This window comes from Pelmatolapia mariae, linkage group LG2, assembly GCF_036321145.2.
Source record: "Pelmatolapia mariae isolate MD_Pm_ZW linkage group LG2, Pm_UMD_F_2, whole genome shotgun sequence".
NCBI lineage: Eukaryota > Metazoa > Chordata > Actinopteri > Cichliformes > Cichlidae > Pelmatolapia > Pelmatolapia mariae.
Window position 1 is genome coordinate 832,501 of NC_086228.1, and position 11,627 is coordinate 844,127.

Genomic DNA, 11,627 nt, shown 5'->3' on the forward strand with positions numbered 1-11,627 from the left:
GCTCGTTTGGAAACATGGAAGTTCAATCCTTTCAAATTAAAAGTATCTGTTCTGTTTTTATTGCCTCCTGCCAGTTACAGTCCTTCATAAGAAACACCTCTAAAAATAACTCGTCGGCTACAAACGTCAAATTTAGACACTGAGTGCTGCCCCTCAGTTGGCATCCAGAGCTGGCCAATCAGAAGGAAGTGGGGTTTTAGTGAGGGAGGGGCTTAAAGAGAGGTGTTAAAAGAGACAGGGTGAACTGAGGTCCCAGTATGAGACAAACAGGGATTATTTTGAACTGAGAATCATGCAAAGCTGCTCAAGTCTTGTGTTCAGTTAAACTCTTGAGGCAGCAGAGCGTCGTGTCGTTATTTCAGCGCTCCATCCATTTAAGCTCTAAACACGTTCATTCAAGTTCCCATCGCTTATTTACAGCTGAGAAGGAAACACGTGGACATTGTGAGGAAAAGCTCCTCATTTTTCCTGAACTATCGGATTCATCATGTCCCTGTTTGTTTCCTGCTATGAAGAATAATAACAATAAAGTCTTATTTCTAATCTCTTTCAGGCAGTTTGTGCACAAAGCAGTTCTCCTACAAGCAGCAGAAGCTGCAGCGCCTCTGTCTGGGCGAACAGTGTCAGTGCATGACAGGTAGTCGGCCGTCTGATTGGCTGAGGTTTCTGTCACCTGTGAAAGGTTTTTGTAACGTGTTTGTTCACATGTTGTCGTGCAGCGGCATGCGCCACCTACAGAGGAGACGTGGACGTGACGCTCACAGCAGACAAACGAACCAATGAGACGTGTCAGCCTCACATCAAATACGGTGAGCCGAGCGACGTCCGCAACAAAACGCCACGTTTACACCCCAGCTCCGCCCCAGAGCATCGTGCAGGTGGCGCTTCAGAGTTCAATTCAACTTTATTTATACAGCACCAAATCAAAGCAACAGTTGTCTCATGACGCTTTATATTGTAAGGTAGACCCTACAATAATACATACAGAGAAAACCCAACAATCATATGACCCCCTGCCCACATAGCAAAATTGGTTTGGCCCGGATCTGGCCCACACAATGTGCTTACACATGGCCCGCATACCGCAAAGAATGACGGCCCTTTGGTGGCCCAGATCTGGTTTGCCAGAGGTGGCCCACACATGGGCCAGCTGCAGACACACTGCTGGCCCTGTGCTGGCCCAGAACAGTTTCAGCTCTGGCCCCAGATGTCAGCCTAATGTGTACCTCAATCAAGCCATGTAATAACAACATGTGCTGGAACATAATAGTACAAAAGTAACATGATGAAAATCTGTTCAGACACTGAATGGACTGATTTTTATAGTACACTTTTCTACTCTCCCAGATTACTCAAAGTGCTCTGTACAACATGCCACATTCACACACTTTCTCTACACTGAGTGCTTCCTAATTACATTCATACACTTGACATGCAGACTGGAGAAACCAGGGATCGAACCACTAACCTTCCGATCAGTAGGTGACCTGCCCTAACTCCTGACTACAGCCACTCAGTGGTAAACCTGAATAAACCCTCACTAGGTTTTGGATAAAGTGTACACTCACAAACCTGTCAAACCTGCATTTGAAACGTTGGCTACCATAGCAGTATAGTATTGCAACATGGCATTTGGGTCTTCTAACTAAAATAGGAAAATAGGAACATAAATAGTGCCATTGTTGCCAGACCTGGCCCACATCTGGTTGACATACACCCTGCCATGACACCAGTCAGCCAGCAGTGCCAGCTTGACACCAGATTCAGGCCAGACCTGTCTGCTATGTGGGTATGAGCAAGCACTTTGGCGACAGTGGGAAGGAAAAACTCCCTTTTAACAGGAAGAAACCTCCAGCAGAACCAGGCTCAGGGAGGGGCGGGGCCATCTGCTGTGATTGGTTGGGGTGAGAGAAGGAAGACAGGATAAAGACATGCTGTGGAAGAGAGACAGAGATTAATAACAGATATGATTCAGTGCAGAGAGGTCTATTAACATATAGTGAGTGAAGAAGAAACACCCAGTGCATCATGGGAATCCCCCAGCAGCCTACACCTATTGAAGCATAACTAAGGGAGGATTCAGGTTCACCTGGTCCAGCCCTAACTATATGCTTTAGCAAAAAGGAAAGTTTTAAGCCTAATCTTGAAAGTAGAGATAGTGTCTGTCTCCTGAATCCAAACTGGAAGCTGGTTCCACAGAAGAGGGGCCTGAAAACTGAAGGCTCTGCCTCCCATTCTACTTTTAAATACTCTAGGAACAACAAGTAAGCCTGCAGAGCGAGAGCGAAGTGCTCTAATAGGGTGATATGGTACTACAAGGTCATTAAGATAAGATGGGGCCTGATTATTTAAGACCTTGAGGAGCAGGATTTTGAATAATGGGTTTAGTCCTGAGTTTAGTCACGTGTTTGTATTCGATGTTCCCGTCTGAGTGCAGGAGCTCGGTGATCTGAGCTCACTGCCTGATTGTTTGAAGCTGCTCACACTGTGTCTGTGTTTCTGCCGTAGCGTACAAGGTGACGGTGACGAAGTCAGCAGCAGAAGGAGACTTTATGACCTACACAGCCACCGTAGATGAAGTCATTAAGAACACAGATAAAGGTGAGCTGACTGGATTCTGAAAGCTGTCACACGGCTGCGTCTGAGCCCGAACGCCATGATCGGCTCGGCGTCCGGCTGGTTTTAATGAAACTGTGCCGACCGTGGTGGGAGTGATGGAGCAGCCGTTGGATCCTTTAAGCACATCTTAACACTTTTGCACTGTGAAGTGAAATCTTCTTCTTCTGTGGTTTTTCCTCGCCTGCTGCAGATTTCGAGGGCGTGAGGTCTGGGACCGTGGTGGATCTGGTGAAGAAGGCAACCTGCAGCGGCATGGACATCCAGAACAACAGACAGTACCTGCTGATGGGAGCCAGTGGGTCAGAGGTCACGCTTGACAACAACTACAAGTCAGTATCCCTGTGTCTCTGTGTCACCTGTCGCTCTTCGCGATTGGCCGAGGCTGAGCTCGTGTGCTCGTGTTGCAGGTATCGCCTCCCTCTGGACTCGGAGGCCGTGTTTGAGCTGTGGCCGACAGACTGTAGTTCTCCTGAGTGTACGGACTACATTTCCCACCTGGAGGACTTCGCCCTGAACCTGCAGTTATGGGCCTGCAGCTGAATGTCACTGTGATGTCACACTGAGGGGTGGAGTCTTTCTTTGTTCAGAGTTTGAATGTTTCTGTCACTTCAGAGTGTAATAAATAATAAAGGTCAATAAAGGTCAAAGAAGCCCTCTGGGGTCTGATAAACAAACAAACACTTATACTTGTTTTCATGTCTCAGTGAGGACATCTAATTGACATAATGCTTTCCCTAGTCGCGTATCCTAACCATCAAAACTGACGCCTAACCATAACCTGACTGTAACTCTGACACTAAAACCACAGTTTGAGTCTCAAAGATGCTTTCAAACCTGTAGGGACGGCACTTTGTCCCCATAAGGGCTGATGGTCCCCACAAAGATATGTAAACATGGTACACGCACGCACACACACATGCACACACACACACACACACTCTCTCTCATCCCGTCCTTGTTGGTGTTCAGGTGAAGATGCTCCTTAAGTACAGTAACAAGTATTTACTCAGTGGTGGTGGATGTAGGTGCTGCCATTTCTCCAGTTGAGCAATAGAATAGAATAGAATAGAATAGCATAGCCCTTTACTGTCATCGTACATGTACAACGAAATCGTGGGTGCTTCACACCAACTGTGCCGCAATAAACAGTAATCAGAAAAAATATATTTAAAAAATCAGAGAAAGGTGCAGATTGGCTGCTTCGTGCTTCTGAGCTCTTCATCCTCAGGCTTCCTCACAGGTGGGGTTGAGGTGCAGCTCCATCAGCAGACCAAACACTAAACTGAAATAAAGCACACAGCAAACCACATTTAACAGAAAGCTGCTGATCCCAGGACAGTAACAGGTAGTGATGGCTCGCTTGAAGCTGACGCTCCGGTGCGCGTCACAAAAACCAACACACTGCTTCAGAAGCTCTGTGTCGAGGCTTGATTCGTCTGGCCTGAGTCACGTGATCAGTGACGTCCGAAGCTTCATTTACAACCTGATTCAGTGGTTTATAAGGAAGTAAATCATTCACGGGATTTGTGGAGTGTTTTGATGGTGAGAGACAGCAAACCACTGATCATTCCACTGGGAGATACGAAGCCAGCGAGGAGGAGACGAGGTTCTGTCGTGTGGGAGTATTTTGAGTTGATTTTGGTCAGCCGGGTGGGTTTGCCAGCTTTGTGTTCTTGTTGTTTGCTTTTGTTTTGTGTTTGTTTATTTTATCTTAAAACGTGAAACTTAAAATGTCTCAACAAAACAAAAATCTGTTTTTCATAATATAAATACATAATAACATAATGTTAGAAAGACTTTCATTTGACTCTTTAAATGTAATATAATAAAAAATATTTAAAATGTTATTCTACAAAATGTGCAGCAAATTAATTTGTTTATTCTTTTAGCTGATAGTCTGTGGGACCCAGGGAGATCGTACACCTGCATCTCTACAGTTCCTGTGCACTCCAGCGTCTTCTCTTCCATGTGAGAGGATTTTCTCTGATGCAGGAGAAATTACCTCCAAGAAAACAAACAGACTCGGCCATCGCACAAAGGAACAAATCCTCTTCTTAAATAAAAACGGGATGACCTTAAATGCATCATCTTTTTACTTTACAAGTTCATAAGCATTTTCCCTTTCCAGTTCACAATCAATTCTACCCCCAGATCACAAATATGCATAAGTAAATTGGTCAAATATAATATTATTTATAAACATACCTTTCCAGCTGTCCAATGATTAATTGCATAAGTACACAGAGTCAGGACCTCACAGCAGAACCATCCTCCATTATGTGTTGTACATTATTATTTGTATATTATATATATTTCATCTAATGTATTTACCAACATCAAGAAGTCACAAGCAAAGAAAGAACACACCATGGCATATGTTTAAAGAAGGAAATTTTATTGATCAAATTTATGTATTAAACAAATAGACATGTTTTTTGACCCCAAAATATACATGTTCAAAGCAACACAACGGCAGCCCATTATCAGACAGAACCCCACTCTGTAGTGTTCAGTCATAATGAAGCAGTACATTTTATTTTGTAGATTCAAGCTGCTCTTCGTATTTTTGGCCAGCAGATGTCACCAGAGAGGACAGTGTTGAAAAGCTTCGAGTAATGAACCGTTTTTCAACACAAGCTTCAGAAAGCTTCATTTGGCCATCACAGGAAACCCCGCCTCCACCCGCCTCACCTTTAATGTCAGATCCACTCGGACGTCCGCAGGAGTGAAGCCTGTTCTGAAGAAGAGCGTTTCAGTCGATCAGCTGATGCAGAGATTTCCCCTGTGGGAAAACGGAGGCAGAACCCACAGAGTTCATGTTGTCGGTGTCAGGTTTAACGTGACACACGTGGACGTGTTTGTAAGGTCACGGAGAACGCGGCTCCACCGTTGGACCGAACTCCCCCGCAGCACTAAAGCTCAGAGCAGGGCCAGGAACCTTTCACGTGGAGCATGTTCCCAGCCGGAAGCCTATTGGAGGCACACCGTCCGTACCCGTAAACAGTCCGCGGGTGTCAGTGCACGCGCTGATGCTTTCCTGTAAAATTAACGTAAATTTGAATGAGCTTGTGCGCAGGACTGAAGCCGCTCTCAGGTCAGTTTCACTCATTTAACGAAAAACCATCGATTAATCGGTTATCTGTTAATCAGGCCGGCTCAGACTACACAGCTAGCAGACGTCACGGCTGTCCGCGCGGGGATCTTTTTCAGTGGGAGTGTTGGTGCAGGTGAGCCTCGCGCTCAGGTTTCTGGGGTGCAGCAGGTGTGCTTCTACTGCACGAGTACAGATTACAGTGAGCGCGCGCACAGGTCAGGGTTTCCCGCTCTAATGACGTGTGAAGGTGCAAACTCTGCCCGTGACTGATGTTAAAACCAGCAGAGACAGGTGTGTCCTCACCTGTACAGTAACCATAGCTACAGGCACTCCAGCCGAACGCTGCATATGATAATAAAATAGAAAAATAGAGCCAAGTGAAGCAGTCTTTAATGTTTGTGATTAAATCTGAGGAAGAGTTTTAGTCTCCATCAGCTGATCACGGACAGAAACATGGCTGCTGCTGAGCCACAGAGCCACAATAAAACAGCAGAAGAAGAAATGCAAACACAGAGGAGCCAGAAAGACTCCAACAAGGAGCTCAAAGACGAGCTTCATCCTCCTCGTAAAGCGTGGCTGATTTCAAAACAAACAAACACACACACAAAAAAAAAAACAGTCTGAAAGCTGCGATGGAGCTCAGGTATGCTACACCTCTAAAAGACAACGCCTCGGCCCTACAGGTCACCTGTCTCAGGTGTAGTAAGGTGAGGTTGTTGTTTACTGTTAGATCTTGATCCTGCTTTTGGACGTACCAAACCCAGGTATTAGACAGGGTCGGAGGCTAGTGTGTTAAAGACTGAGGTATCGATTAGGTTAAAGGTAGCATAATTAGGGGCGTGGCCTCTTTGACTGACAGGTGTCTGCTTGGGTTCACCCCAGCTCCACCTTCATCCCATCTGGTCACCTCTGGCCTCACAGCAGCTGCAGATCACCTGACCCCAGCCTAGAGGTCACAGTGCCCCTGGTGGAAGCACGCAGTACTGGAGTGAAGTACAGGATATCAGAATATGTGGGAAGCCCTTCAAAATAAAAGCTTGTGAAGAATGTTGGAGGTGAGTCACAGATTGTGACGTTTTCCTTTTCTCTCTCGTCCAGGATGGAGCTCTCCACTTTACTACATGACCTTCATCTCTCCTCCTCCTCCTCCTCAGAGGAGCAGTCCCCTTCCTCTCCTCCTCCAATCACAGAGCTCCTTTCTCAGCTGCGGGAGAAGCTGATTGGTTCCTGTCCTAAATCCCACTCTCTGATTGCTCAAATAAAGCAGCTTTTCCAGTACGCTGGATCTGACTGGCTGTTCTCTCCAGCCACCCAGGACAGCAGGTGGGCGGAGCTTGAAGCAGCATACGTCTCTCTGATCAGTGCTCTGATTGGCTGTGCTGCTCTGCCGCTCTGTGAGGATGACTGCAGCCCTCTGACCGTTGCGGCCTATCAGAGCATCCCTACACAGGCGATGGCGGTGTGTGCCGCTCTCACGGCTCTGCTAACAACTCTGGGTGACTGGCGGAAAGGGGGCGAGGCCAGAGAACGGACAACCAGTCTGCTACTTGCTGTTGCTCCACCCACCTGCGTGTTTGCTGTCACACATTTGCAGGTGAGTCTGCAAACATCAAACATGCACCTTTGCAGCACAGGTACTTCCTGTCTGACCCCGTGATGCATTCACTGACAGCTGTTTGATTTCCGGTGTGCTTTTGTTCATCAGGATCAGGTGTGGACTAGCTCCGCCTCCAGAGCAGCAGCACGGGGCCTGCAGGAGGCGCTGCTGAGTGCAGGAGGGTGGAGAAACTCCGCCCACCTGCTGACTGGGGACACGGAGGGGAGCAGAGGGATTCTGGGAGGAGTCCTGGACATCCTGCAGCCACAGCTCACCAAGTGAGTGTGTCTGTGTGTGTGTGTGTGTGTGTGTGTGTGTGTGTGTGTGTGCACTAGCCTTCCGTCACTTAGGAGGACCCGTCCCTGATGGAACAGGGACCTCACAGACACATGAAATTCTAAAACATGCGTGTTCAGCGCTCTGAGCTCCACCTGGTTCAAATTGTGTTTGTGTGATTGGTTAGCTCGTTATTTTTTCTGTGATTAAAATAAAAAAACAAGTTTATTGAATATTTAAGTGTGTGTGTGTGTGTGTGTGTGTGTGTGTGTGTGTGTGTGTGTGTGTGTGTGAGCAGGGACTCGTGGCAGTGCTGTGAAGCTGTGAAGCTGGTGTTTGCCTGGAGTCTTCTGCAGGTCAGTTTGACCTTTGACCCCTTTCTGCTCTTTTCTAGAGCGTTCTTGATGCCACTTGAAGATGTTTAATGAGATAAGTTTGTATGAGGTCAGCAGGAGGCGGGCTCCCCCTTCAACCCGTGTTTAAAGATATTTTTGGTTGTTTATGCTTTGATGGTCCTCTGCTTACCTGTGAGGGTGGTATGGTCCGAACAGGTGAGCCTGTGAAGGCAGAAGTGTAGGACTGCGGTGAGGCAGGTGTCTTTTATGAAGTGCGCTTCATTCTCGTACACACCTGCTTCTTCTCCAGCCTCCATGTAGGAACTATTTCCTTTCTACTGTCTCCATCCACCAGCCGCATCGCTGAGCAGGATAAAACCTGACGGGAGGCAAACGGCCCTCCCATCTCACTGCGTGTCTTTTGGCTGGCGGATGGATACAGTGGACAGAAAATAGTTCCTCTGTGAAACAGGTTGGAGCTGATGGACCCATCAGGTGCTCTGTCTTCACCTGTGTGTTGGTGTTTTGGTGCAGGTGACCCGCCCAGGACTCTCACCTCACCTGTCCCGCCTCCTTCCCCCCTCCCTCCTCTTCAATGACCACCACAGACTGGAGAACTGCATGCTGGGAGTTCGCTGTCTGCACCATATCGTGCTCAACACGGTAAAAACACGCACACACACACTCAGTCTCAGCGTAGTGTCTGGCATTGGATGATGATGGTGTGTGTGTGTGTGTGTGTGTGTGTGTGTGTGTGTCTTTAGCCGCCTGCAGAGCTGCGTCAGTTCAACAGAGCCGAGGTTCTTTATGAGGCGTTATTCAAACACCTGTACAGGACGGAGGCCGCCGTCATCCAGGTAGCACACGCACACACACACACACACACACACACACACTCTGTCTCTGTCCGAGGACACGTCATTGACCCCGCCCCCTCCCAACCAGCTGGTCCTGTCCTGCCTTTTGGACCTGCTGGTGGTTCTGGAGAAGCCCCCCTCCGCTTCCACGTCCTCCCGCAGGAAGCCGTGTCGCCATGACGACGTGCTGCGTCTCATGCTGACCCACATGGAGGCGGAGAACAAGGTGGTGCTACGGCGCGTCTACGCTGCCGCTCTGCCGGCGTACATCGACAGGTGGGTTTGACCTTTGACCTTTGGTTACTATGGAAGCATCAGTGATTGAATGTATCTGGATGAAAATGTGACACATTAAAAAACTCTTTATTGATATTAATTATCTGTTCATTATTATGATCACATTTATTGTTATTTATTATAAGTACAAATCATAGTTTACGATATTGTACTAAAGTGTTAACGTTTATATTGACTGTGTCTAAAATGTTTTTAATAAATTATCATTTGTATTTTTGTATAATTAATTATGAATGACAAATTATAAACATTTTAATTTTTAATTATTTGTATATTTTTATATCTATACTATATATGGCTCATCACATTAAATTATGAATAATTTGTTTCATTTTACTTTAAATATATTTAATCATAATTTCATGATTTCATATTTAATATAAGATGTTACATGTTACATTAATTACTGTGAAGTGGTATATTTTATTGATAATGTATTTTTATCTGTTACTATAGAAATACATTTAGAATTGCATATAAATATTAAACCCACTTATAATACATTTAATTATTTATTAAATAATGGAGGAATGATAAATGTGTGTATTTAATTTTTAGCATCTATAATGATTCATTTTTTTCAGTTTTAATTAAACGTTTTCAGTCGTGCTTTGATGACTCAGCTGTGATTAAAACACAAAAGTCTTTTATGAATTTGTAGATAATCAAACTTTGGGTTCAGAGCTCGTTGTTGTTCTGCCTGCACAGCAGGGGGCGCCACTGCTTCAATCTGATCTCAGAACAGTTTGAATGTTTTCCAGCGGCATGAATCCCCGCGAGTCTGAAGGCAAACTGTGGTTTTAGTGTTACAGTCGGCGTATGGTTGGGCATGTTTGATGGTTACTGTAAGCAGCGAAGAAAAGCATATGTCAATGAGATGTCCCCACAAGGATATGAATACACGTGTGTGTGTGTGTGTGTGTGTGTATGCAGGGTGGGCGTGGCTGTGTGCAGACACCTGTGGCGGCTAGAGCGGGTGGTGCTCGGGTACTTGGAGGTCAGAGACCCACCTGAGGAGGCGACCCGGCTGAAGATGCTGGAGGTGCTGCAGAAGACGACCAGAGCAGCGTGGCCACGGTAACGGACACGCTCACACACACGGACACAGACACGCACACACAGACACACACACACAGACACACGTTCACACACGGCTGCGAGTTTGAAGCTTTTACTTACTTCCTGTCCTGATGGCGTTGGACCGTCCCGTGTGACGTGCTCACGTTTCCCCTCGTCAGGATGGTGTGTCGTGTCGACGCATTGCTGCGTTGCTTGCTGCGGCTGATGGTTGACGTCTCCTCGGACTCGGAGCTCTGTGATTCGCTCAGATGGCAGCTGATGGATGAAAGCGCCGCCTGCCTCCGGCTGCTGGACGCCGCCTCGCACGGACACGTGCAGGTGAGTCACCTGTTGCGTGACGCTTCATGATGTCATCATCCTGCAGTTTTTCCTCGTGAGTTCAGGATTGTAATCGGAGTCGAAGGCCTCCTCTGTTTATTTGTCATGAATGAATATTGTAATATGTAATGTTTTCTTATTAATATTCATATTTATTATCAGATTACATTAAAGGCCCCAGAGTAATCAGAGTACTAGAGTAGTGTCAGCGTGTTCTGTGCTCTTTTTGCTGTCGTGTGACAGAAACGTGTCGCACACACTCAGGTGTGTTTACACTGAACCTTGCTTGCTTAACATCTGGCCACGCCCCTTCCTGTTTCCCCTCTGAGTCTCTCAGATGAACTTGAAAAGCTGCTGTTTAATGTGGAGGGGGCAGAGTTTGCATGCTGGTTGTAGCGATAGATAATTGATCAGTGTAAATTATTGATTATTGATCGTATCGATGCCACAAACTCAGAAATCTGATCTGATCCGTTTCTCTCTCAGCGCCTCCTCCAGGAGGTTGACAGCAGCTGCTGCAGCCCGGAGGTGCTTGGTTGCCTAGCTACAGCAGCCACGGCGACTGACAGGTGAAGCTGCGAGCCTGGAGGCGGAGCTTTAAGAGCTACGGCGAGCAGCTGCGGCCTCCTGACACTCAGCAGACATTTAAAGACAAACGGCAGCACGTTAGCGAAGCTTACGGCACGTCACGGGAAGTAATCTGGATACAGGAAGTAATCTGGATACAGGAAATTTGAAGAGCCGTGTGCTGACAGGTTTGACGGTGCAGAACTGAACTTTGGGAACTCTCACGTGTGTGCGACTGTGACGCGGCGCTCTGTAGCTTCAGGTTATTGTTTCATAACTGTGTGATTAATAAATGTCATCGTGGGGCGTGAACGGCTCCGCGGAGAAAACCAAACATGGCCGACTGTTTACATCCTTGTCTCTGTAGATGGACACAGATCTGTGATGATGTTGGAAAGAGAAACGCGATTGGAGCACCGATATCGCATCACTCTGATCATGGCGCGACGGCACACGACCTGCTGCAGGCTAGGGCTGGGCGATATGGCCTAAAATCCATATCACGGTATAATTTGAAGCATGTGCGGTAACGATATATATCGTGATATATTCTTTTCTTTTGTATAGCGTATTTTATACACTATAAG

At 46.7% G+C, this 11,627-nt stretch overlaps 2 protein-coding genes across 3 annotated transcripts in view; both read left to right on the top strand.

The window, feature by feature from the left end:
• The window catches only part of c5 (complement component 5), a 29,762-nt gene extending 26,603 nt beyond the window's left edge, over positions 1-3,159 (top strand). Inside the window, exons 38-42 of the mRNA XM_063488494.1 lie at positions 554-637; positions 720-809; positions 2,509-2,601; positions 2,810-2,948; positions 3,027-3,159. Of these exons, the coding sequence (XP_063344564.1) occupies positions 554-637; positions 720-809; positions 2,509-2,601; positions 2,810-2,948; positions 3,027-3,159 (539 nt within the window). The remainder of the gene's footprint in view (positions 1-553; positions 638-719; positions 810-2,508; positions 2,602-2,809; positions 2,949-3,026) is intronic.
• Positions 3,160-5,063: 1,904 nt separating this feature from the next.
• tti2 (TELO2 interacting protein 2) lies at positions 5,064-11,374 on the top strand. 2 transcript variants are annotated; one of them, XM_063489518.1, is made up of 10 exons: positions 5,064-5,713; positions 6,812-7,307; positions 7,419-7,588; positions 7,885-7,942; positions 8,456-8,584; positions 8,686-8,778; positions 8,867-9,054; positions 10,009-10,152; positions 10,314-10,473; positions 10,960-11,374. In XM_063489518.1, the coding sequence occupies exons 1-10, from the start codon at positions 5,649-5,651 to the stop codon at positions 11,044-11,046; spliced, it is 1,590 nt and encodes a 529-aa protein (XP_063345588.1). In that variant the 5' UTR covers positions 5,064-5,648; the 3' UTR covers positions 11,047-11,374. The 2 variants fall into 2 exon arrangements, with proteins under 2 accessions (XP_063345588.1, XP_063345597.1); XM_063489527.1 differs by lacking the exon at positions 5,064-5,713 and adding an exon at positions 5,741-5,846.
• Positions 11,375-11,627: the final 253 nt, after the last annotated feature.

Excerpts from the sequence above, each read along its gene's own strand:
- tti2 (XM_063489518.1), top strand. The coding sequence starts at position 5,649 with ATGCTTTCCTGTAAAATTAACGTAAATTTGAATGAGCTTGTGCGCAGG. Across the intron at positions 8,585-8,685 it reads ACCATATCGTGCTCAACACG|CCGCCTGCAGAGCTGCGTCA; the intron begins GTAAAAACACGC and ends GTGTGTCTTTAG. Across the intron at positions 8,779-8,866 it reads CGGAGGCCGCCGTCATCCAG|CTGGTCCTGTCCTGCCTTTT; the intron begins GTAGCACACGCA and ends CCTCCCAACCAG.